Source organism: Molothrus aeneus, chromosome 8, assembly GCF_037042795.1.
Source record: "Molothrus aeneus isolate 106 chromosome 8, BPBGC_Maene_1.0, whole genome shotgun sequence".
NCBI classification, from domain to species: domain Eukaryota; kingdom Metazoa; phylum Chordata; class Aves; order Passeriformes; family Icteridae; genus Molothrus; species Molothrus aeneus.
This window is the reverse complement of record NC_089653.1, coordinates 35,869,003-35,896,537: the sequence shown is the minus strand read 5'-3', so window position 1 is coordinate 35,896,537 and position 27,535 is coordinate 35,869,003. Positions and strand designations below refer to the sequence as shown.

Here is a 27,535-nt window from a genome sequence, read left to right as displayed (position 1 = left end):
CTATGGGGTTTCTATTGTTGTTGCTACAGTGCTTCTGTTCATTCTTATGCTTTAGTGGTTCAACTGCAATTTATCAGCCTGGAGTGGAAAATACCTGGCACCTACTTAAAATGCATGGAGCTAGCAATAAAATTAACCTTGTGGCAATTGTTTTCCCACATGTTTGATAGACCAATGTCAGCTCATCTGTTAGAAGGAAATAAAAAAGTCAAGCCTAAATGTACAAAAAATTATGATGGAAGCCTTAAATAAAGCAAGGGTAATGCAAGTTTATTGAGTCAAAAATCAATCAATCAATGACCGAGTGGATTAGGAGCACCTCATAAGCCCCAAAGAAATAATTTGCCCAAACACTGAGATTTAACGGTAGAGGACCAAATTCCAACACTTTTAGGAAGTAAGTAATGAAAAATCAATTTGAAAGGAAAAACAGATCAAGAACCCTGGATTCTGACATGCCGACACATTTATTGCTGAATACCATTTCTTGGCTGACCCGAAAACTTCGGAAGGTGTTTATTTACTTTCAACACCTTCCAGAAATCAATATTTTTAATTTGGATCCGAGTTATTATTTTTCACATCACAGCATCGGGGAGTGGAGTAAAGTGGCTCATATTTTAGTGCTAAAAAGATCGATATGACAGTTTCACCTTCACTGCAGCCCCCCGCAGCCGCATGGGTGCACATCATCACGTCCCGCAGGGGGGTGCAGTGCCGCGGCACGGGGAGCAGGTCATCACCCAGCCCCAGCTCCAGACAGCCCATGATTTACCTGGTCATGAAGGGCCTGGTGCCCTTAGAAAACCAATCTTGCTTCTCCTACTTTATCAGGCCTGTCTCTTACCCGGTGTACGGGAAGGGGGAGGGGGCAGGATGAGAGAGAAGGGAAAGAGAGGGAGGGCAGGAGCAGAGCTGAAGACAATCAGTTTCACAAAGCGGATTACGTCCCTCATCGTAAATGCATCCATTCGTTTTTACCTTCCTTGAACCAGGGCACATCTGTAATCGATAATTAATTTTCCATAAATTTCAAAATATTGTTCTGGTGGCTGGAAGAAGTGGAGCGCACAGGGGAAGCAGGAGGGAGGATCCCTGTGGCACGAGGGGCTGCTCGTGGGCTCTGGTGGCTCCATCGATCCGTGCTGCAGGGCTGGGGAGAGCCACAGAGCCAGCAGGCGCTGCCCACATCTCCTGCCCTGCTCCAGGAGCCACAGCCAGCCCTGAGCGCTCTGGCCTGGGCCTGGCTCTGCCTGCCCTCCACTGGGACACAGCGGCTGCAGAGGCACCTTTTCCACACGGTCTCGAGGCTCCAAACCTCCCTGCCACAACAGCATCACCCTTCCAGGCTAGGAGACGAAGATGCTGCACAAACACCAACACAGCGCGTCAGAAAAAGGACGAGTGTTTGTAAATATTGAGAAGAGCACTAACTGCAGGTTTTTCTGTACACAGGTCAGTGACATGGAGGTCAGGGATGGGATGTGTGTGGCACGAGAACAGGCCTGTGGGACCTGTGGCTGGCAGAGCTTGCAAGACTCAAGCTTACCTGGGCATGCATGCACTGCACAGGTAACTGCTGTAGGCTGACTATACTGTGTGGACAAAGTAGTCTCCATGATCACAGAACCACAACTCAAACTCAAGCACTAATTGGACACCCCAAGTGATTTTGTAACAAAATGGTGATGTTCAGCCCTGAGAAGTCATTGGTGATACAATAACATAGCTGTTACTTGTTATTTAGTGCAGTAATCAGTTCCTTATAAGCACAGCTCACTTGAAAGCAGGTGGATACCAAAATGGGAAAAGCATCTACCAGTAAGAGGCATTTATGAGGAAATCTCACACTTTCTTCGTAGTGTGTCTTAGAAAACAAGCAGCAGAGACAAGGAAGAAATGTGTCTCTGCAAGATGGGCTGCTCCAAGGAACACATTCTTTTCTCGGCATAATTAATAACTCACACTCTTTAAAAAATTGCCTTCATGAAGTCCTGTGCTTGGAAGAGTGATAAATGACAGTCATCCTCCTGGGGTGTGTTCCAGAATACTAACTGAAAAGTAAATGCAGGACTATTTCTCCAAATTATGTATCCGAGGTAAAGGTCATATTAAAGGAGCAGCTTTATGTAATGACATTAACTGAAAGCCAGCAGCTTCTGGCTTACTGACAGCAGCACTGCAAAGTCAGGGTAAGGAGACTTCCTCGGGCTCACAGGGACATGCACAGCACCCAAGCACACTGTCCCTGATACGCCTCTTCTCTATGGAGAGGGACTGATACCCACTTCTAAATTCCAGTCAGTAAGTCCTTCTAGATTCAAGAAGTGGAGAACTGCAGTGACTGACAAATAACCCAAACATGTGGAGGGTCACCTGTGCTTTTGTGACACTGTTTAGAAGGAACAGTCCTTGGATTTTACTGCAAAGCATCCAATTTCCCAATTAAATCTTGCAACTCAGTAAGAATTCTTGGTTTGCTGATCTCTGTCAGTCAGAAACGAAGGCAATCCAGGCTGACAAATGACATTTTTTACTTTTATGTTAATAGTAGGAGATCAGAAAACAAATACTAAAACCTGACTGACACTAGCCCTAGGATCCTGGTGTTTCCAGGGGCTATTTGGAAGCCTCGCAGGGAACAAGTTTGTATCTCTCACCTGGGAGAAAGGCTGAGAATGGAGGACATGTCCAAGGCCCCTGGAAAAACACCCATCACTGGATGTGCTTTGATGCAGATACATACCTTGGATAATGCTCCCCAGACCTGTCCACTCTACCATCCTTGCTAAGGAACACATCCTTCCCGCTCAGCCAGTATAGACACACAGCATTTAACTGGCCTGTTAATATCCGCTGCATGTCTGGAGAAAACTCAAAAACTCTGTGCAAGTGGTATTTTGTTGGCTTATAGTTAAAGGCACAAAAATGAAGCAGAGCTGTGGTGCACTGGAAATCCTAAGAAATTACTGTCTTGTTTCACAGCCTAGTTTAGGATTGGTTCATCTAAGTTTTTTAAGTTTGTATTTTCCAAGTGTTCTAATTTTTTTAGCTCAGATTTTTCTCACTCTTTCAGGACCACTGGAGATACTTTTTTTTTGTCCATCAAAAAAATCATTTCCATATACAGAAGAATAACCCTTGTCTACATGGAGAACCAGTCAATACAAATTTATAGCAAAGAAGCTGTTTTGCACATCCACAGAAAACAGCAACTTCCAAATTATATTTTCATCCCTCCCTTCCCCATTTACTTCTGGTGTCTCTGGCCCACAGGCAAGTGTTCTCCCACTGCTGCCCAAAAGCTAAATGGAGGTACCACCAGAAAGGAGTCCTTGCTCCTGCCTAGAGGGTAAGTCTGGAGAGAGGACACACCCAACGAGTGAAGGTCCAGAGTGTGTGCAGCAGATAAGCTCTGGTTCAGCCTAAGCGTCCCAATGCAGAGATTTGCACTCTCTTTGTTTCACAAAAAAATGAGTCAGTACAGAAATACTCCATCTTTTTTGGAGACCTTTTCAGGAATGCAAGGCATATAAGACTGCAGCCTTCCGAGCCTAGGTTTAGTAAGCCATTACTGTAATTAGCTGAGAGAGACAAAAATTCTTGCAAAACGAGTTAGAGGATTTGTGTTTTGTTGTGAGTTTTTGGTATTTGTGTGTGTGTGTGTTTTGGTTTCATTGGGATTTTTAGAATAAAGTTATTATTTACTTTGTCTTCTTCTACCCCCCCAGTGTACGTGCATTTAATGATCATTAGGACTTTGTTCCCAACATTCTCACACATTACCCACCCATGCAGACTTCCCTTCCTTATATGATTCCTTACTCCATGGTCCAAACCCCCCAAACTGCTCTACTCTAAGTGGTCAAACCATCAACTATGAATTTTAATATGAGGGCCACACGAATTCTGGCCCAGTTTCTGGGCAGCCCTATTTCCCACAATTTCCATGACCATGAGCTGTACCTACAGGCACGTGCTGTCCCAGCCGGCTTCCAGGGACATGGACTGGCTCATCCCTGGCACATCTGCTGACTTCCACAGACATTAAAGATCAGCTCTAACACTGCACGAGATAGATTTCCACCTTCCATGGAATTTATATTATTTGGTGTTCCCACTTGGACAGGCTGATTCCCCTTCCCGCTCCAAATAAAACTCTGCTCCTTTACTGACCTTGTTATTTAGAAGAAACGGAATCCACTTTTCAGCTGCCAATTCCTGTCTATAGCACAATTTTTCCTATGTTTATTACAAAGAAGGTGTAAGAGAAACCTTCTAGTTGGAGGAAAAATAACATGGATGTCTCAGAACCCTGGTACAGCAACAACTTGTTCAGCAAAGAAACACATGTCTCCTTGTGAGAGATGGGAGCCTTTTCCAAATGTTAGGATGAGTGCTTCTCCACTAAGCCTAAGAAGAGACGAAAGATGCACACCCTGAACAGTCCGAGTGGAAGGACGCCGAGCCCACGGGCGGCACAAGCGCACCCAAACCCCACGGGCAAACCTGCCCTCCCCACCAGCCACGGGCACCGGGCCCCGTCACCCCTGCCAGGGAGGGACCCTGCACAGGACACACCAGCTGGGGAGGCTTTGTGGGTAGCCCAGGAGTACTGCCCATCACTCCCAGAACCAATGTTCACAGTGACTTTACTTCGTTCAGAAATCAGATTTTATTTTTATTTATTATTATTGTTGTTTTTCTCCAACAACATCTTTTTTTGCCTGGAAAAGATGGAATAGAATGGAACCAATCCCCAACTCCTTTACACTTTTGGTATGCACAACTAAAAGAAGGGAACAGATAACAACCCTTCCCAACTACAACTCCACCTCTGGAGACCTGGTATTTATCCTTTTTATTAAAAAAAAAAAAAAAAGTATGATCAGTTGCTTTTGTTTTGCTACATTTATTTATGCTAATAAATTACTGCCAATATGGCAATCTGTGTTCAGTGTAAAGGCCAGAACTGAGACACAAAGCTACTCTTGTACAGCGAGCCACTCAGTAAAAAGCAATATTTGGAACTGTTTGGACAGAGGCAGCAGTGTCTCAGCCAGAATTCATGAGCAAAAATCACTAAATTTGTCAAAATGACTAAACCCCACATTTCTACCTTTTCCTCTTTTGTTTCACACACTTTGCATGTCAGACAAATTATCAGGAAAATACTCCTTGTTTGACATTTCATTGCTTAATGCTTTACTGGTGCAGTAAAACAAGACAACTGCTGAAATTATAGGAAAATAAATTTGTAATTTCTTCCTCATTTAGCCATTTTTGAAGCTTGTGTATAGGAAAGTCATTAATGTTATGTCCTCCTATCGACGTTCCAAGCCTTTCAAGGGATAACTAATGTTTTTTCTATACTCTTCCATGTGGCCAGTTAAATTAGACACATTATTTCTGTGCTGTTAGGGAACACTGATCAATAGATACTTGGAAAGCCCTCTAAAACGAAGTGGAAACACTTCCTCAGTGTCAGAGGGTTCTGGTTTGGGTCTGTATGCTGCAAACATTGCTAAATGTAACGGAGCAGTGAGAGTGTGTCTGAGGTATTTCGACACTCCCGTCCAAACCTCTGAGCACTCAGGCTCCTGAAGGCACGACACGCTGTCAGCTGGGCCTTTGTCACTGGCTTCTGTCCCTGGGAATGGCCCCACTGCTGAAACCCACCGACCTCTACCAGCACAGCCTGCAGGCTTCAGCTCAGCTCAGCACCACCCCAGAGCTGCGCAGAACCGTACCGCCTTTCCCTTGGATGTTCAGTGTCCTCCACAGCACCAGCCATGCCCTGAGATATCATCAGGTGACATAACACAACTCCATCTTTTTGCTCCCGTTAGTTTTTATTTCATTGTGAAACAACAGCTGCATTCCCAGCCTTTCTGCACGGTATGGTGGGTGAGCAGTGCAGTGAAACCCAACTGCCGTAGGACGTCCACAGTCAGGGTGTGAGCAGTCTCATGGATTGCTTTCTCTTTGGCTACAAATGCTGCATTATAACATTATTTCAAACACTAATAAACCCATTAATTTCTGTCAGTAAACACCACACATCTGATTTTTCCACAGTCACACTGATCTTATTTAAGTATTAATTTAGTGCCTCAGACAAACACATTAGCAAGTGCCTTAAGCAGCATTTCATAATATCTCAAGCAATTATTTTAATATTTTCCAATCTCACATCTTTTCTTAAAAGCCAGAGCTGTTCCACATCAAACATTTTGTCACACAAACCAAATTCCACAGATGCATTACCTGAAAAGAGCTGCTAATAACATGAAGGCTCTGTATAACTGGCCCTGCCCTTCACCTTACCACACACAAATGCAAACACGATTTCTGACTGCTCCATACCTTAGCCTTTTTTTTCTGTAAAAAGACAAAACTTGGGAACTAGTTGCCCAAATTTCTAAAGAGGACCCCCAACGTGGGGCTTCAAAAATTTAAAGTATTTCCTGTATTATTTGTGTTAGATCCTCAATTACTTGAGCAGATAACACTGTTTTCCATTATCATTCCTTCTGTTCTATTAAAAACACCACATTCTCCTGAGCACTTACCAAGCCTTTAGTGAAAATGCCCCCGAAGCCGCAGCCCTTGTCAGGAGCCTGGTCAGCAGGGGAGCAGTGGGCAGCGAGGGGCCGGGGACAAGGGCAGGGCTGCTGAGCACTGCCCCACAGCCCGAGTGGAAGGCGGGGAGGGATCCCTGTGCGGCAGAAGGGAAGAGTCAGGTCCGAGTGGACACACTGCACAACACTTCAGCGTCCAACACGTGCTCCCCAGTGTGCCGAACCCAGCAGGAACCGAAACACTCGCTGCCGACAGGGCAGCGCTGGGGGAAGAGACTGCTCAGGGATGAGCTGCTGACCACGGACACCGAGCAACCCTCTGCTCTCCTCTCCGCTCCGGGGAAGCTCCCTTGCCCCTGGCCCAGCCTAGTCCGGCCCGGAGATGTTCGCAGTGAACACGCGGGTGGGGAATCACAGCTCCTGCGCCCACAGCGCCCGCTGGGGAGCCAGGCTCGCACTGAGCACCGGACCCGCACTGAGCCCCGGGCCGGCGCTGAGCACCGGGTCCGCAATGAGCCGGGCCGTAAGTGCCGGGCCCGCACTGAGCACCGGGCCCGCACTGAGCACCGGGCCCGCACTGAGCCCCGGGCCCGCACTGAGCCCGCCCGCACTGAGCCCCGGGCTCGCACTGAGCCCCGGGCCCGCACTGAGCCCGCCCGCACTGAGCCCGCCCGCACTGAGCACCGGGCCCGCACTGAGCCCCGGGCCCGCACTGAGCACCGGGCCCGCACTGAGCCGGGCCCGCACTGAGCCCCGGGCTCGCACTGAGCACCGGGCCCGCACTGAGCCGGGCCCGCACTGAGCCCGCCCGCACTGAGCACCGGGCCCGCACTGAGCCCGCACTGAGCACCGGGCCCGCACTGAGCCCGCCCGCACTGAGCCCGGGGCTCGCACTGAGCTCCCCCCGCACTGAGCCCCGGGCCCGCACTGAGCCCGCCCGCACTGAGCACCGGGCCCGCACTGAGGACCGGGCCTGCACTGAGCGGGGCAGCTCCAGCGTCTCCGGGCTGGTGCTGCTCTGCTGCACCCAGCGCCACACAGCAGGGTCCTGCGCACAGGCAGAGACACACAGGGCACAGCAGTGTCAGCCCCTGCACTGGGGAGGGGATGGATGCCACAAAGCCGTGAGCCTTGTGCCTGTACCAAGACAGCCTTTAACCCTGCAAAGCCTGCTCCCAGCTCCCCTGCCACGGAAATTTCCTTCCTTTCACTTCCAGAAGATTTGCTGTATTTTTGCAAAGAAACTGTATTAAAATAACAGGCGAGAAAACAAAACTTTTATTCCATTCACAGTAAGTGAGAATCTCTACTAGTCATGCTATGGCTCAATATTCTTTACTGTTTGAATAGAACAAATTTATCAAACTGAATTATTCTTCAAGAGACATGTACTTCCTTAAGTTCTATGTTCTTCAAGTACTATGTACTATAACAAAAGGGAAAAAGCTAAGTAAAAATGGAGAACTTTCATGCAAAAAGCAGGCAACAAGTCTTAAGCTGCCATGAACTCCAAGCCAAAGCCTTGGAAATATGTAAGCAATATCACTGGACTGTCAAAAGCAGAGTTGTCAAACAAATGGAAGATGATTGAGAAGATTTACTGTTTGAGGTATGTGTTGAGCCAACCAATAACTCTTTCCATAAATCTTTGGTCAAAATACTTTAAGAACATGCAGTAATTAAATATGCAGCAAGGCAGAAGCAAACAAAAATGCCAGCTGCTCGTGCACTGAAACAAGAGCAGGTGGCCCCACGGCAGTGCCACGGGTGACCCACTGCTGGCGGCCCGGGGCGAGCGAGGAACGGCCCCGGCACTCAGCGCTTTCTGCTGCTCCTACCGCAACACACAGCAAACAAAACCCCAAACACTGTCCGTCCCGAAACATCCCCGGTGCCGTCCTGCCCGCGGCACCCTGCCGGCCCGTGGGCTCCCTCCAGCAGCCGCGGGCAGGGCCAGCCGGAGACAGGGCCCGCCGGAGCGGGGACAGGCCCAGCCGGAGAGGGGACAGGGCCCAGCCGGAGCGGGGACAGGGCCCAGCCGGAGCGGGGACAGGCTCAGCCGGAGAGGGGACAGGGCCCAGCCGGAGAGGGGACAGGGCCCAGCCGGAGCGGGGACAGGGCCCACCGGAGCGGGGACAGGGCCCTCCGGAGCGGGGACAGGGCCCACCGGAGCGGGGACAGGGCCCGCCGGAGCGGGGACAGGGCCCTCCGGAGCGGGGACAGAGGCCAGCCGGAGCGGGGACAGGCCCAGCCGGAGCGGGGACAGGCCCAGCGGCCAGCCGGAGCGGGGACAGGGCCCGCCGGAGCGGGGACAGGGCCAGCCGGAGCGGGGACAGGCCCCTCCGGAGCGGGGACAGGCCCAGCCGGAGCGGGGACAGGGCCAGCCGGAGCGGGGACAGGCCCCTCCGGAGCGGGGACAGGGCCGCCGGAGCGGGGACAGGGCCCGCCGGAGCGGGGACAGGGCCCGCCGGAGCGGGGACAGGCTCAGCCGGAGCGGGGACAGGGCCCGCCGGAGCGGGGACAGGGCCCGCCGGAGCGGGGACAGGGCCAGCCGGAGCGGGGACAGGCCCCTCCGGAGCGGGGACAGGGCCGCCGGAGCGGGGACAGGGCCCTCCGGAGCGGGGACAGGCCCCTCCGGAGCGGGGACAGGGCCGCCGGAGCGGGGACAGGGCCCGCCGGAGCGGGGACAGGGCCCGCCGGAGCGGGGACAGGCTCAGCCGGAGCGGGGACAGGGCCCGCCGGAGCGGGGACAGGCTCAGCCGGAGCGGGGACAGGGCCCGCCGGAGCGGGGACAGGCTCAGCCGGAGCGGGGACAGGGCCCTCCGGAGCGGGGACAGGGCCCGCCGGAGCGGGGACAGGCCCAGCGGCCAGCCGGAGCGGGGACAGGGCCCGCCGGAGCGGGGACAGGCTCAGCCGGAGCGGGACAGGGCCCTCCGGAGCGGGGACAGCGGCCCTCCGGAGCGGGGAGCGGCCGCGGCCGCCTCGCTGCCCTCAGCCGCTCCCCGGCAGCTGCTGCTCGTCGGCCGGGCGCTCCCAGCCCAGCCCCGCACGGCTCCCCCAGACCCGCGGCGGGGACACGGCTGCAGGGACACGGCTGCAGGGACACCAGGCTCGGGGCTGCCCGTGTGCGGCGAGCACCGGCCAAGGACCGCCAGCCATAGCAGGCTCTGCCGGAAAGGAGAGCTAGGCTTTGCTTTAGCCTCACCTCTGCAGCAGCAATTAGAAAAGTCTCTTTTTTTAACCTTTAAAAGCTTAAAATAGTTGATTTCTTCTCGTGTACAGAGACTATAGTCTACCATTTAATTTCAAGTATTGCAGCTGTTATTTAGATAGATGAACTCCTACAAAAACAGGTTGCAATTATTCTTTACAAATAATTTTTTCCCCTAACCATGTCGTCTGTTACACAACTGCAGGATGAATATAAAATTCACAGCCATAGAAAATTCAATTATATATAGGAATTCCATAGCTGATACAAAACAGTAAAACAATTTTGTGGATAAAGAAGCCACTTTATCACCGATTTCCTCAGCACCAGCACATCTGTAAGCAACAGAGATGCACACATGGCTGTATTACTGGGCTACTGATCTGTGAAATCCCTCACTGTTTTATAATTATTCCTCCTCTCACAATTATATAAAAGTGTCAGAAAACAGGTGGAAGATGAGCCATGCCCTCCCAACAAGAACTCTGTGGATGGATTAAGAGATATATTTCAAAAATGCACGGGAAAAAAGACAACTCAAAACCAAAGGAAGGTTCTTGCTTGTGGCAACACCTTTCAAATTCCATTTCCCACCCAGAAGAGATTGGAAGATACTACCTGACAGACAACTTAGTTCCCTAAGAAATTAAGTGGGAAGTTTCATTTCAGGTGGTTGTAATAAGTAAATGTCCACGTCACTGAATGACAATACTTCTACAACCATTCTTCTAGGATTTTGTCAGAAGCTATAGGATTAACTTTGACATTCACCAGCTTTCTTCACAAACCCATTTTTGTTAAATTACAAGAAGATAGACGCTAATGAAGAGGTCAAACTTTGTGACGCACATTTCAAGAAGCTCCCAACCGTGTATTTCACTAAAACTCCTGAAAAAGCAGGAGGCTGTAAAAGGAAAGGATTCTGAGTTACAATGAAAACGATGAACAGGATAAGGATGGATACAGTGAGGTAAGAACTGCTGGAACATGTGTAGAACCAGTCTCCACCAAGTGCAGTACCAGCCCTGATCCCTGGCAGGCACTGCCACCACGAGGCTCCATCCTGCTTTGCATTTTCCCTACAGACGGTTTAAATTCTCATTTTTCCATTTCCATTTTTCTACCACACACACCTCGCTAGAAGCACTTCTGTGCATGCAAGCACGTGGCTGGAGATTTGCTTCTGGCATTTTAGGCCCTTTATAAGGAATACTAACATGTTTTTCAAATGGTTTTATTCCTTTTATTCTGCCTAGTAAGTGGAGCTAGGAAAAAGTAAAGATCACACAAGTATCCAAGTAGCCAGCATTCGCACACAACCAGTGCTCTGCTGCCAGCTCTTGCCCAAGACAGCCTGCACCTGGGCAGTCTCTCACTGCCACTAGCCTTACACTGCTTCCTTGGGCTTAAATACCAACAAAAAAATCCCAAAGGACTGGCAGAGTAAGATTTGTTTAAAAATATTTATACTAACCTATCACTTAAGGAAAACAAAACAACAGTGAGACAGAGGGGAGCATTTGCTCAGGAGTGACGTGGGAGACTGATGATGACAGAACACTTGCAGGTTTCTCATATGTGCCTCTTAGAAGGAAGTCTGGACTTTTCTTCATCCCAGAAGATTGTTCTGTGGATGAACCTCATAGGAGTTAATTTGAGAAGAGAGTCTGAATGACACTTGTGGCTCCTGTGGCATCACCTGCACTTACAGAATAGCCCAGTCTCCAACCCTCCCTCCAGAGATCATCACATTTTGCCAAGCAGTGCTGCTGCCACCCACGCAGACAAATTCCTACTTCTCTGGGTTGGCATAATTTTTACAGATACCAGTATAAAAGTAAACACTGGTATACAAATTATCTTTCTACAGAAAGGAGAGGGAGGAAGAAAGGATAAATGGAAACAGGCTCATGTGAGTAGTAAAAGAAAATTCACTTCAAGACTCCAGTAATCGAGAAGCAAGAAAACACACTCTAAAGTCTCCTGTTCAGCAGCGGGCTACAGTGACAAATCTGGGACAGTGACTGACATCCCAGCAGCAGCAGCAGCAGCAGAGCCCCTTCTCCAGCCTCCCCAGGGCCAGAGCACTGGCCCTGAAAGACGCCCTCTGTGTGTGTCCCCAGCGTGTCCCCAGCGTGCCCTCCCAGCCCGGTGGCCATGTGTCCCCAGTGTGTCCCCAGCGTGTCCCCAGTGTGTCCTCCCAGCCCGGTGGCCATGTGTCCCCAGTGTGTCCCCAGCGTGTCCCCAGCGTGTCCCCAGTGTGCCCTCCCAGCCCGGTGGCCATGTGTCCCCAGTGTGTCCCCAGCGTGTCCCCAGCGTGTCCCCAGCGTGCCCTCCCAGCCCGGTGGCCATGTGTCCCCAGTGTGTCCCCAGCATGTCCCCAGTGTGTCCCCAGTGTGCCCTCCCAGCCCAGTGGCCGTGTGTCCCCAGCGTGTCCCCAGCATGTCCCCAGTGTGTCCCCAGTGTGCCCTCCCAGCCCAGTGGCCGTGTGTCCCCAGCGTGTCCCCAGTGTGTCCCCAGCGTGTCCCCAGCCGCAGTGCGGGGCTCCTGCAGGGTGTCCAGCGCCCGCAGCTGGGCACTGCAGCCTGGAGCTCCAGCTCCATCTCCTGGGGAAATCCTGCCTTTCTGCCGAGCCTCAACATTCCTGTAATACTGCTAATGAAGAAGTGGGCTGAGAACTCATCACCATGTGAATTCCCTCAATATTCAATTCAATTACAGCTCTCTTCCTAAATCATCTTTTTTACTTAACCAAACTCTAAATTGACAGAGCTAATAAGCTCAGGAGAATCAGTGTACACCATCCATTTCTGGGAACAGGACGATATTTTCTAAGATGCATTAATAACTACGACAGGATTTATGTGTAAAATAAATTAATTTCAATTTCCTTTTTCAATTAATGGCCAATTATTTGAACTCAGCTCAACCAAAAATATTACTCAAGTATCATTAATCTAACAAAAATTAACTTTACTATTCTCTCAGTAACGAGCAGATATAATTTTAAGGTACAATAACACACTTGAATAACATGTTGCCCATCTGTATTCTCAGAACCACTGCTCCCCCACTGGAGCCCCCGTCATGCTGGCTCAGGTTATTGCTCTTAAGGATAGTGACTGGAGCAAAGGTCTGCCCTGGATGCTGCTGCAGGCTACCAGTGCATTATCCACCCTGCAGTAGGAGCCATTTTACATTAAAAAAAATACTGGTACAGAGTGTGTGAACTAAAAACAATCCGGGGGAAAAAAAGAAAGCACAACCTTTTCCTGCACGCCCTAGCAATGCCTGGACTTGTTTTATCCTCAGTGTTCCCACAGTCTGGTGCCAGCCACCCCCGGCGAGGAGCACCGGGTGCTGCATGGCCTGGGGCCACCACTGAGCCCGTCCTGCCCCACGGGTGCAGGGGCACCACCAAGCACCAGTGCAGATGGCAGGGGCAGCCAGAGGGACAGTCAGCTCCCCACATCCCCCAGGATCCACGCCCATGGAGAGGCGTGCGATGGCCGGAGACCACATGGGTGCTGGCTGACCGCTGCCTCTGCCACTTCCGGCACCCCACACCGCTCTGCCTCAGTAACGGAACCGCAGGGCTGCGGGAAGAGAGCTGGTCAGGAAAATGCCTGTTGCCACTGGATTCTTCACTTATAACTCACTTTGTCCACCCCCCAGGAGGTTATTGCAGGGATGTTTCATTTCAACCATTATCTCACAAACACGGGGAGCTGTGCAAGCACAGCATCCTCTCTCCCTCCAATCCATCGGTATTAATAAAATTCTGCTTGCAGCTTGAGGCTCCAGTGTTGTTTAAACACATCACTCCAATGTCAGAAACACTGGTTTTGAAAGGATGGGTTTTGTTCTGTTTTTTTAATTTGAATGAAACCTTGCTATACAATGAACTAATTGCAGTGCACTGCGCTGTTACCAGGTGGAGGAGGCTGGAACTTCAGCACATCACGTAGAGCCCAGTGGCTATTTGTTCTGTTTGTTCATTGCAAGGTCACCTGTGGGCCTGGGCAGGCACACAGACAATGGAAGACTCTGTTTATTTTTTAAAAATAAGCCTATACTGAGGAGTAGAGCAATTACCCCACTGTGCAGATGCTTCTGCCCATCAGCTAAGGGCTGTGCCAGCCACACAGCTCTCAAAATGCTCCCTGAACACTCCAGGCAGGAGAGCTAGTGGTCAGCTCACCCTTGGAGGTCTGGTTTGCCTGATGTACTCCAGCAAAGATTCTCTCCCAACCTACAGAAACCACATGTTCAAGGCAGCAAGAAGGCTTTAAGATACACAGGAGTTTCCTCTGCCTTCTCTGAACAATGAAAAGGAAGCCAAGGATTTGCTAAGCAATGCAAGACCTTAACTGAGTACTCCAGAAATCAATAAATACATGGCACAAAACAAAACTGGACTTGATCTCATTACAATAAAAATGTCACTGATTATACTGATGTGTTCTCATATAAAAATAGTTATGGATTTGATGAAAACATCAATGTATTTCTGACTGATATTTACCTTTAGTACATTTTCTTATTCCAGAAAAAAACACCTTATTTACCATTAACTTGGGTTATTCAAGAAGTATTGACATGCAAAAGTTCAACGCACCCAACTATTTTTGAGTAATTCTTCACATAGAAAAATGACAAGATTTATAATTTACCCCTTACATGAAATATACCAAGTACAATAAAATTAACAGAGAATGTAAATAATGGGATGTTTGGTAAAATCAATGGAACTGCAAAGACCTGTTTTGCTACAAGTGAAGTCCATTCAGTATAGTCACAAAAAAACCCCGCAATGTACTGAATTTTTCAGTTCTCAGATTTTTACCTATTTCAGTCTTCTTATATCTGTCTTTTCATTAATTGTACATTCTTCAACAGCAATCAAGATCTACCCCCTGTATAACATTTTATACAACAAAAGAAAGCACCATGCTTTCAAACAGGGATTTACAGGAGGCTGTGTTTCACAAGGATTTGCCATGTTATTTGAGTTCTGAAATTTAGCACATGAGCCAGTTTATCCACCCTTGAGTGCTATTGGTATTTCCAGTCAGAACTGAGACAGCAGCACAGCTGCCAGTTTAGTTAATCTGAAATTTCTGGGAAGCCATTGTCAGCCCTGCGGAGGCTGTCACCCACCATCCTCATCCATAACTGCTGGAAGCTCTGAGCTCCAGCACTGCCCCCTTCCCAGCGCTGACAGGCATCAGCTCTAATGCAGCAGCTCTCTGCCAAGAGATTCATCTTCAGGTCATTTTATCATTTTTAAATCTGAGAGAGCTGTGCCTCTCCCAAGTGTGACACGAACACTTCATCCCCGTGCACCTGTGACACCCCTGCTGCCCCCAAGGCCTGGCCCTAATGAACGCCTTGGGCCAGCAGTCGCTGCCCCAAGCTGCACGCCCAGCCTGACCCTGCGGGCTGACCCCTTCCCCGGGACAGGGACCTGCTGCCCCAGCACCTTCCCCAGCCTTCCCCAGCTGCTCTGGGGCTCATTCTGTGCATGTGTTTAATAAGTTTTGAGTGCGAGAAAATCCCACACAGTCTCACCCTACCATCATTCCTAGCAGAACAAACACGATCCACTGAACCACAGCTCTCTCCCTCATCACAGCACCTACCCCCCTCCCCAGACCTAAAACCAGCTGCTCGTACACCAGATTGGGTATAAGTGACCATAAATGACAAATCCTGGTATTAAGATTTATGTCTGGGATGATGCAAAATGATCCATTTTGATCCTTCATACAATGTGGATTATTAGTTTTTAAAACCAAGTGGCTCCACTAGAGACACCTCATTATTACACTGGTTTCTTATTTCTCATGTGCAATTTGCACCTGTGCTGCTGTGAGCTGGAGACAGAGGCCACTGATAGTGCTGTCTCAGATCTTGCTGCCAGTCCTATCACAGCCAAGCTGAGTAACTGTGGGCAGCAAAATCTGGTTTAGTTCTGCAGGAGCCAAGCCAAGGAAAGCCTTACAGAGGAAGTGATGCCAAAACTGGTAAAAAAGGGGATGTGAGAGCAGCAGGGATAAAGGTTAGCCAAACTGTAACTACTTGGGCTTCTCCCTTTCTAAAGCAAATAGCATTATACAGCAATATATGATAAACATTTCTATTTCAGAGAGGTAATAATATAACGCCAAAGCTACCATCTGTGCCAAGTCTGTGCCTTAGAAGGGATGGAAAAAAGCCCACAGAAGTTACAGAACTTTGCAATCAAATAGAACTAACAAGAAACATGTAGACACGTGACATCGTACAAGGCAAACCACACAGGAGATAAGAGCAAAACTTTACCCTAAATGGACACACCACATGTGAAACCCCTGCTTGCACAGTCACACGTACACACACACGGAGCAGAGGAGCTGGAGCTCTGCCAGTTCAAATCAAGTGTGAAAAACCATTTCTATGAAGCTTTGATTCCTGACACCAGTGCCAGGATCTGTGAATGCAGACTGGGAGCATTCAGTGCCAAGAAACAGACTCTAACAAGTCAGAAGATTAAGGAGCTCAACGTGAAAGTGCACCCTCCCTCCTTTCTAGGTTTTTGGGCTTTGGTTGCAAGCCACTACTACCACAGTCTAACAATGAAGGTATAAAACACTCCTCTAGCACACAGCATTTCCTCCCAGTGATAGTAACACAAAACATCAATGAATAATTGCTCTTCCTTTGGGTTCTGACTTTTCCACACTAAGCAGATTCAGCTCTAAAAGGTTCTTAAAGTCACAAACAGCCTATCACGTGGAGTACACATCAAACACTTCTGTAAACCCATTTTTTATCTTTACAGTCACCACTTCAACAGAGGGTAATTTAACCAAACAGTAAGAACATGTTTTTGGTTACACAATTTCCATGGAAAACAACATTGGCACTAGCTGTCTTTTTTTTCTTTTCCCCTTTATTGAATCAATATGTTGACAGAACTTTTTTTTTCCCCCGGAAGGCCCAGCTTTAGTAAATGAAGGATTAGGAAAAAAAATGCAAAGTAATATTTATGAAAAGAAAAGGAAAAGTACAAAGGTGGTTGGGGAATATTGCAAGAAACACAGTGCCTAGAAAATAATGCTGGTATGTGAAACAAGAAACCACATTAGCTCTTGAACTGGGGACATTGCAAAATACAGGATTCTTCACAGAGACACAAACAGCACATGCTCTGACTGGGATTCCTTTCAACCTCTCTAAGAGCCTCTTTATCCACCATAGGAATGCCATCAAATCCAATCCATGTACCTCATGCTAAATAAAATAATTTCAATATTATGAGGTATGTGACTATTCCTAAACACAAAGAAGTTGTATTTTGTTATGGATTGCATTAGTCTTCTATGCTGTTTTCCAAATTAAGATCACAGATAATTATCCCTTGTTCCTGTATCACAGAAAAGTCTCGGCTGGAAGGGAGCTCTGGAGCTCACCTGGCTGAAGGCAGATCAGGTAAATGCAGAGCCCCTTGCAGCTCCCCTGCCCACATCAGGAGATCTGTGCTGCAGGAGCCCCACAGGGTCTCCACCAGTGTGTGGGGTCATCTGGATGCAGCTCACACCTGTGAGTGACTCCAAAACATGCAGCTCTGTCCTACTGCTCTTACCTGCCAGCACTTTCTGAGTATCTGCAGAGCACGGTTTCAACATTAGTGACCCACTAATGGTTTGTCCCTCTAAGTCTCAGTAAAGCTGATAGTCTTGTTTTTATCTTCTCCAATGAGCAAGAGAAAAAATCCTGCTGATTCCTCTCCTCCAGTTTCATCTTAGCAGGGCTTCTAGCCAGAGTTATTAAAAAAATGAAGAAATAAAAACCTTTCCAGGTTCTTATTCCCTGAGCTTATATGCCTCCAGGCTGGGGTTTGTGTGTGTGCTGGGCACCTGTGTTTTTTGTTGACTGAACTGTCCCAGGTGCTGTCCTTGGCTGCTGGGCAGCACCAGGTCTCCAGCTGGGCTCCTCTGAGCCACCACTGCCTCTGAGCAGCATACTGGGGGAGAAGGAAGCTTCTGCCCTGGGAAGAAGGGAGATGTCCAAAGGGTTGTTTTCTCCTGTACAACCTCGCAGTGATCACTTGGACACACAGCAGACGTGCTGGCACAATGCACAGCACTGGCAACAAGCACAGAAGCCTTTCTGCTCTGCAGCAAAGGCAGCCCCGCACACATCACTTCACGTGTACCTGAACACCGCTCGTGTGCTAATGCAAACTTGTGCTCTGGCTGCTGCCACCATGCCTCAGGCCAGGGAGGCTGTGAGCCAGCTCTGGAGATCCGTACACAAGCCCTGAACCCTTGCCAAGCTCGTCACCAGCTCATCACACTCAGTGCTGGCGCCACCTCATACTGCCAGACGCTGACAGGCTCTGGAATGGAAGGTGATTCTGAGCTGCCAAAGTTAGTGTTGGAGGAAAAAAGACCTCAGACAACCCTTCTGAACAAAAGACACTGCACACTGATATTCTGCTCATTTCACATGGATGGACCTCTGTGAAATCAGCAGGTACACATGCCACGGAATAAACACTCTTAGTAGTAAAACGCAGTAGTAGTAAAAACATTATCATCATCAGGATGGAAACAGCTCGCAGTCCCACATGGGTCAAAAATCCCAAACAGAAGAAATTCACCTTTGGTTAAACTACACTCATGAAATAAAGAAATTTACCGTGAAATGTTCCTGTGATTTATAGTTCTCATCCAGGTAAACTCGAGCTCTGTTGTAGTCTTTCATTGCATCACTTGATAACAGTTCTCTGAAAGAGAAAGAAAAGACTGAGCATGTAAAGGGAGATACAAATGTACTGCCTTGCCTCAGCACTGCTCTGTGCTGTGACATCCCCAGCATCACCCAAAGGAACCCAGGGCCTCCCTTGTCCTCTGGGGGGAATTTCAGGGACACAGCTGTCCCCGACACCTGCCCGCACACTCCAGATCTGCCCTCATCAGCTGCACCTCGGTGCGGATCGTCAGCTTCCCAGTGCCATTTGGACACGGCTGGGAAGGGCGCGGGTCTGTGGGGCCGACAACACTGGGGGAATTTGGGGAATTTGTGCCGCCGCTGCCGCAGCCCGAGCGCGACCCCGAGCGCGACCCCGAGCGCGACCCCGAGCGCGACCCCGAGCGCGCGGCTCCCGCCGCCGCCAGCAGAGGGCGCGCGCGGCCGCGGCTCGCGGCGCTGCCCGCGTTCCCTCCCAGCCCGATCAATTAAACCGGCATAAATTAAACCGGGAGAAATTAAATTAAACCGGGATAAATAATCCCGGCACGTTCCACCGCTGACTGACCGCTCCTGCCCTTGTCCCCGGCTCGGGGGGCCAGGCTATAGCCCCCGCCACTTACTTCACGAACTTGTCCACATGAGACATTGAAGCTTCATAGTTTTTCCCTCCGAATTCTTGACAGTGTAAAGCCATGAAATGGGGCTTGTGTGCATGGACAACCTGGAACAGAGAGAAAAGCGAGTTTTAACGCTCAGCACGGCTGTGTCACAGCTCAGCACACAGCAAGAACCACACGGACCTGGGTGCTCAGGGAGGACTGGCAGCTACTACCTGAGAGGTCACGGGCACAGCAACCAGCAAGGGCAGCATCATCTGCTATCCACATAAAAGATGCATAATACACAATTATGATCTCCAGTATTCTTAACTAATATTTCCTTTTTTAAACTATGATTTAGTTCCTGGGCTGTGTATATATTTTAAATATATTTTAGTATTTTTATTTAAAATGTAAATATATTTTTCCATCTCCCCTCAAAGATGACTTGACATGATTAAGATGAGCCAAACCTTTCCTTGTCTGGGAGGTAGAAGAGTTCAAACAATTCATTTGCTAGAGTGGATTTTTTTCAACTTTTACAAAACTTCTCAGCGCTGTTTAGCAGCACTTATGCAGTTGTGTTTGATATTTTTATTTATGGAGTATCTTATTTACAAAAGTATTTAAATAACAGATGCACATACACACCTGTTAACACTGGAGACATGGAAATCCATCATACTATTCCAGGTGTTAGTCTTGAACACTGCAAATATCTTAGATACTACACAGTCAGCACTAGGATGCAATTACCATACCAAAACCCTAGAATGTCTGCCTTTCCTCATACCTCAAATTAAATATAGTTTATAGCATTCAGTGTTACTCTGTCCTATGGAATTTTCTCTGCTTTGCCTCTATTCAGAACTGCAAACAGTACATCCAAAATATCTCTTTTAATATTGAGTCTCTATACCTTGTATTCCATGTCTTAGTGTGAATTAATGGACACAAGCTCCAGAACAACTTCAATTTTAAAAGGGAACAGTCCAAAACAACCAACAACGTGCCCGTGCAAGCATACACGGAGCGAACAGTTAAACTCCAAACGGGATCCCCTCGTTGCTCATGGGTGGCACAGAGGCCACGCTGCCCGTGCAGCCCTGGCGGGAGGGGTGGGGGGCTCTGGCAGCCCCTGCAGCAGCAGCTCCTGGGCAGGGCTCGGGGGGCTCTGCCCTCGGGGTCACAGCGTCTGCCCCGCTGGCACTGCAGGGCTCGAACCTCAACACACACAGCGAGGGAAGACAAAAGGGACTGCTCCCCCTTTCTGCCCTGCAACTCTCAAAAGGCACAGACATGGTACACTTTTGCACTCCTGCTTTTAGTTATTTAAATCAACAGTGACTAATATCACTGTTAAAAGGTCTTTAGGAATCATGGAATCACAGAACGGTTTGAGTTGAAAGGGACCTTAAATCTTATCTCATTTCACCCCACTGGCAGGGAAACCTTCCACTGGGGCAGGCTGCTCCCCGCCCTGCCCAGCCTGGCCGTGAACACTTCCAGGGAGGGGACACCACAACAGTTGCGGATGTGTCTTTGAAACAACAGTGGAGAGAAACTGCCATTTGATGTGATGACAGAGTGCAAAATCCTTCATTCCTGATTGCACAAATAACCTCATTAGACAATTCAGCTCAAAGACAATGAATTAAAGAATCTGAAGTGCAGCAGGTTCCATTGAGCCAGAGGCAGTCCCGGGTCCCTGCTTTGACGCGGCAGAGCTGCCCAGCTCGGGGGCAGCAGCAGGGAGGGCCCGCAGGTGGCAGTGCCAGGCCCTGCCCCGGCTCCTCGGGGCACAGCAGGGCCAGCCCAGCAGGGCTCAGCAGCACGGGCAGCACGGCCCTCCCTCCTCAGGGACGCTCCTGGCACAGCGCTCCCCTCCGTCAGTGCCCAGCACAGCCCCTCCGCGCCAGCGGGTCCCAGCAGCAGAGGGCACCCCCGCCAGAGCCAGCGAGGGCAGCCAGAGCCAAGGAGAACCCGGTGTGCTGCCACATCCAGGGCACACAGGGAGCTCCAGACAGCACTGCCAGCCCTCACCAGGTCACCCCTGCAGAGGGAAGGGAAGGGAAGGGAACGTCCTGCCTGCCGTGGGCTTCCGAGTCACTTCCAACAGCCACTTCCTCTGTGCCTCAGCTTCCTGGTCATTGGCACTGACCTGCTTGGGGAAGCATTCTGAGGTGAGCTGCTGCTGCAGCATTACTGCATAAAGGGCAAAAGTAAACACTCCCACTCAGGTGTTTGATGATCACTGAGCACTTCCATTAGATTATTAACGCTGGTTGCTGCCAACAGGGATATCAGCAACTTGCTTTAAAGCATGCCACCATCGATAGGGATGGAGAATGAGCCAGAGCAGGATCCAATATTAAGTTTAATTGGGGAAAAAAAAAAAAGCAGGTGACAGACCAAATGTCTAAAACCACATCTGAAATGCAAGAAATTATACTGAACTGGGACATGCTTTTCCTCTGATATCTATTTCCTATCATAGATTTACGAACAGCTAAGACACCGTTGCTGAGAAGATGTCCCTGTACAGATGTTCCTCTCTCCCTAAGGCGCTGCCCAAGGGACCACTGGCAGCAGGCTGCCATCAGAGCCAGCAGCAGCAAATGACAATCAACACTAAGGTTACCTGGCTGGTTCATCTTGTTGGCTGTCTGGAGAGCAATAGTCACCAAACACAGCCCGTGAAGCAGAGCTCTGAACAGAGCTCATCTGCGGACCCTAACATCAGGCCATCCCAATTCTCCATGTGCTTTATTGCTCCCAGTCAGTTCTGGATTCCAAGCCCTCACCTTATCTACTTGGAGAGCCCTATGAAGACACCATGATCAGAAAGCAGTGTAACTATTTAATCCTGTAAAGCCAACACACCCACTGTCACTGTTTCAGGAACCTGCTGAGCATCGTGTCACTCATTTTAACTGTTGAGAGTTTGCTTCCGGAAGAGCTCTTCTTACACAGCCCATGAAAATATAAACTGGTGAGACAAAAACAAAATAAACTATTTCCAGTAAGATTTAGGAACCATCAGTCACAGGGAGCCCTGAATGGGGAGTCCTGCAGTGAGACAACACTGGAGAACAACTCCATTGTGCTGAAGCAGCAACAGAAAACACTTCCAGACTCTGAAGATGCAAGACACAGTTTTTTTTTGTTTGTATACAAATCCTTGAGAACTTGAAATCATAGTGGGTATTAAAAAAAAAAAAAGAATTATGTCATTTTTGATGGGGAAACAGCATTGGCTTAATAACAGTGAGGTTCTTGTGGCATTTCTTGCAGGTTAAACCACTAGAACATACCTGAATATTAGTTATGTCCTCTCATATAATAAGTACCCTCCAACTAAAAGCAAATTGGCTCTGCTTCATTACCTTTTACTAGTTTTCTACTCTTATGGAAGAACAAACAGTACATAATAATGAGTAATGAATACTTCAGAGCTGAAAACTCCCAGTTGCCAGAGGTTAAAGATCATACATGAGACCATATAAATAATGAATTTGCATCCACGGCAGCACAGTGTATTTACAAAGTTGGGCATTATTTTCAATTCGGGATATGCAAAAACAGTGTAAAGGAAGCCACAACCAGGAGTTATTTAGGGGGATGTGGGTAAGTAAGCAAGATGCTCCAGCACAGCTGAGTATGAACACAGAACTGGTGAATGTACAAGCCCAACATCTTCCCAGTGCTGCAGGTGTTTGCCTGTTTGGGCAGGGGATGGGGAGCCAGGCTGGAACAGGGGCAGCAGCCAGGACAGACACAGCCCCACGCTGCTGGCCAGGCCCCTCCTAGAGGGGCACAGGGACAAGGGCACCAGGGTCAGACTCAACCCAAGCAAAGCTGAACGGGAGCTCCAGCCTCGATGGCGTGCAAATAGGATTGCTTAAAAAAAGACAGCAAAATACGAGCTGTGAAATACAATTTAGCATGTGTGGTCCTAAAGCACTTCAAGTAGTTTCAATTTCTGTAAGCCTGAAGAAGAGGCTCCTGCTGGGGACAGGCACCCAGAGCCCTGAGGCTGCACGCAGCAGCAGCAGCCCAGGCCCACATCCCCCTACCCTTGTACAGCCCGTGGATTCAAACCAACACAAACAGCCCAAACAGCCTCCACCTGAGGAAAACACCCTCTGGGAAAGGGCCAGGACCTCAGCTTGGAGGAGCTGCAACACAGTTTTTTCACCCCCTCTAGTTTAAAAAAAAACTCTTAATCACCCCCTGTAGTTAAAAAAGCAGCATTAGGTCCACTAGAATAATTAAACAACCTTTGAGTGGCTGGGTGGGGTTTTGTTGATTTGGGGTTTGTGATATTTTTGTTTGGTTGGTTTGGGCCTTTTTTGTTTGTTTTTCTTCCTTCTCTCTGAAGGGTAACACACGAAGTTCCCATGCAGCTATACCAAGATGACCTTTAGCTATTAGGTAAACTTTTAACTTCTGCATTAATAAAAATAAAAGCTCAAAATACTCTCAAACACATCAGGCAACATGGAAAATGGCATTAGGGGAAAAAACCCTCTGGCTCCAAGCTTCCATCTAAAATGACCATGTGCCACGAATGTGACACAAAAAGGCAGTTACTAAAATCAGTGCAGATTTCCACTAGCTCCAGCTCCTGAACTCCTCCTGCCCCAAACATGAGGCCCAGTGCAGATGGAGAAAGGGCAAGGGATGCGGAAAGGAGGGAGTGAAAAGGAAAAAGAGTCCTAAGTAAATAAATAAGTCAATAAAAGTTCTCCCTCTGCGCTCCTACACCTTTGCTTGCCAGCAGCTTCACTCATGCTCCAGGAGCTTGTTCCCCTGTCTTTGTCCTGTGCACTGACTGACATGGAGGCTGCCAGCCAGGGCATGGGCACTTTGCACAAGTGGGACAGAACTCCCATGTGCATATTCTCATTTGCACAGCAGCGAGCTCACCAAATCACCCCACTGCTTGTTAAGCACTACCATCTCGATCACCAGTCATCCCATTTCTTGGTAAGAACTGAAGTCTTCCCTATCACACATTAAACACTCCAAAACGCTGCTCTCAGGCTGTTTCCACTCTCTCCCAACAACCCCTTTCCCCCCTCATTTCCAGTGTAGGTTTTTGGGGTAAGAGAATTTTTACTGGGAAGAGGACTAGTCCAAATTCAGCTCTTTCAGATCCAAGTTACCAGTACCTATCTGCAGTTAGGAGATGGGGCACAATCCCCAGCACCAGGACTTCACTGGATCCTGCCTCCCCCCAAGGGGGCTTTTCCACCCTTTGATGCAATTCCCGATGATCAGGGCCACAGTGTGACATACTTGCTCACAAGCCTTTTTTCTTTTGTTTTGATTCCAGCAGATTGTCTTCAACTGCAAACACAATTTTCTGCTTTGAACATTAGAAACCAGAGCCAACTCTGAAAACCCTAAGATTTACAGCATCTTTCCCCCACAGTGCTTGCTTCTACTCCTGATAGGAACATAGGTTTGGTTCTGAAGCGGCACCATGTGGCATGGAGGGTGACCCAGAGCCCGCGACGGCGCAGTCCTGAGCGCGGGGCCGAGGCAGACGGCTGCACCGGGGGTGGATGTGTCTCCTGCCCGCAGGCTGGTGCTGCTGCACGCTCTGGGCCCGGAGCACCCCTCAGCAAGGCCCGGGGCGCCCTCCCAGAGCCACTGCGCGACACCGCTGACCATCCCAGGGACTGACCATCCCAGGGACTGACCATCCCAGGGACTGATCCCACTGACCATCCCAGGGACTGACCATCCCAGGGACTGACCATCCCAGGGACTGACCATCCCAGGGACTGATCCCACTGACCATCCCAGGGACTGACCATCCCAGGGACTGACCATCCCAGGGACTGACCATCCCAGGGACTGATCCCACTGACCATCCCAGTGACTGACCATCCCAGTGACTGACCATCCCACTGACCCGTCCCGCTGACCGTCCCGCTGACTGATCCTGCTGACCCGTCCCACTGACTGTCCCACTGACCAATCCCACTGGCCTTGACTGAACCCGGACCCCTCTCTCCAGCTCAACAAGCCAAGCAGAGCACAGCGTGTGCTGCGCTGTGCCAGAGCACACGGACACCCTGGTGCTGTCACCCCGAGCCCACTGTCACACAGCACAGTGCCAACGTGCTGCTCTCTGAGCTATGCCAGCAGCTGCTGCTAAAACCAGCCTGGAAAGGGTCTTTGAAGATATCTTCTTTCCCATTTGCATTTCTTGGAGAAACTGTTTCACTTATCAGCGTTAGATCTGCCAAATTTTTCATGTTAATGATGTAAGATAAGATAGTTGTAGATCAATGGCAGAAGTTTCAAAAATTGAACACGTGACATTTGAATCTTATTTTAGGCCTCTGTATGCTACCATGTCCTTGGAAATGCATATGGCATATAAGCCAATGGTAACACATAAGTGACTTGTATTCACCCATGACAGTGAATATAATCCCTTACTTTAATTTACTGGAATTTATAAACAAGTCCACAAAATGCTCTTTAACCAATATGCTCTTTGACATCAGTTCAAAGACATTACAGGTTTAATTTCTAGAAACATTTTAAACTTAGAGAGGTAATGGTTCTTCCTTTCCTGTGGAGAACATTTTGACTGCTTACACAAGGCCCTCATCCTCAGAAGTTATGCAAACCGCCCTGACACAACTGCATATGCAAATTGAATTCCTCAGAAGAATGGAAAAACTGCCGTCTGCGGTTTATCTGGTTTCAAGTTTACAAAGAGGCACGAAGAGTCATTTTCCAGTGCTGCTGCTGAACCTCAGTTCACAGAGGTTTCGCACAGAGCGTGTGGAATTAAACACAATAATCCCTCTGAGGCTGCACATTTGCTGGGTGGCTCTGAAGCCAGAGCCAGAATGGTGCTAAGTGACTTTTGGTAGGTACATGTTTGTCTCTTCCCTAAGGAGCTTTTTGTCAGGTTTTGTTCCACTTCCTACTGTACTGGAGAGCGTGGCGTGAGCAGCCAGCCCGCTGCTGAGACCCAGAGGGGAAGCAGGACGAGGCCAGCAGCAGCCATGGGCAGCACTGCTAACTCTGTCTATTCTTCCTTTCTTTTTCTTTTTAAAAATACAGTTCTCACATTGCAGGGACAGAGGGCAGAGGTATGGAGAGGGAACAGAACAGAACCCCCCCAGCTGAGGGATGGGCTTGGGTCTGCCTCAGCAACACTGTCCCTGCTCTGGACCCTGCAGTAGACTAGCACCATGGAGCATTAACGGGTAACTGTATTCCTCTTTGGAGCTCTGTACACACAACATTTACTGGGCCAAAGACAGACCGCGCTCAGTCACGTGTCAGTGGTCCCTGCCCTGAGATACCAGCAGCTCGTTCTCTTCCCCGCCTCTTCCTGTTTTCCACAAACTGTTCAGAAGTGTTTCTGCAGCGCTCATCCCACTTCAGAAAACAAATGAACACAGAAGGACTTTCCTTGATACAGATACGTAAATCAGTCATGTGGTGATGAAAAGTATGTAGCCATCAAAAAAAAAAACCAACCAAAAATAAAGAGTTCTCCATGTTTATTTGTATTTCCTGCACAGGAAGAGTTTTTCCTGAAGCTGTGGAGGGTTGGAATCAGAACTAGCAGAGACACTTGCATCGTGCAAGCACCATGTACATACAGCAGTGATCAACCAAGGCGGAAGAAGAAAAATAAAAAGATGAATCTGAAGTTGGCAGATACTAAAGAATGTAAGAGTGGTTACTTCACCTTGGATTTTTGCAAATCTCTTACCAGTAAAGTAAGTAATTTGCCAGTAAAAGTGAATTGCAGTATTTTACATCAACGTAATAAAGGTCACAGGCTGCACTGGCAACCTGAGAATGTAGAGACTTGTGGGATGCTTTCAATTACAAAAGGAAAATATGAAATTCTGCTAATCATATTTTCTGCACACAGTTTCACTTTACAATTTGAACAGCACCATTCTGTTGTTGAGCTATTTTTCTGTAAGAGACTAGGACTGAATAAAGGAATGCTGTGGCGCTTTTCCATGGCCAGGCCAGGCAGGGCTTGGAACAGATTGTTTTAGTGAAGCGTCCCTGCCTCTGGCACAGGACATCCAGATGGACTTTCAGGTCCCTTGAGGCCCTTCCAGTGCAGCCCACGGTGGGACTCCAGACTGCCTCAGCTCTGTCAGCAGTGACAGAGCTCTCAGCTGCTGCTGCTGCTGCTGCCCAGGGATGGCACCTCCATGCCCCAGCAGTGCTCATTCCCCGTTGCTTATCACCACATTTCCGCACAAAGACTGCAAGTCAAGTCTCTACTACAATAACACAGTGTGTGAGAGGGGCTTTTTAAAAACCCCCTCACACTAGAAGGTTACAGCACATTTTATAATATGGGTTTAGTGTCAATACTTCCACATTACCAAACAAGAAAATTG

The 27,535-nt window shown here is 48.9% G+C and overlaps 1 protein-coding gene across 2 annotated transcripts in view; it reads right to left on the bottom strand.

Moving 5' to 3' along the window:
* Positions 1-27,535, bottom strand: part of INPP5A (inositol polyphosphate-5-phosphatase A) — a 189,739-nt gene that overhangs the window by 114,093 nt on the left and 48,111 nt on the right. For both annotated transcript variants that reach the window (XM_066554797.1, XM_066554798.1), the window contains exons 3-4: positions 19,152-19,252; positions 18,478-18,565 (exon numbers count right to left, since the gene is read on the bottom strand). In XM_066554797.1, the coding sequence (XP_066410894.1) occupies positions 18,478-18,565; positions 19,152-19,252 (189 nt within the window). The remainder of the gene's footprint in view (positions 1-18,477; positions 18,566-19,151; positions 19,253-27,535) is intronic.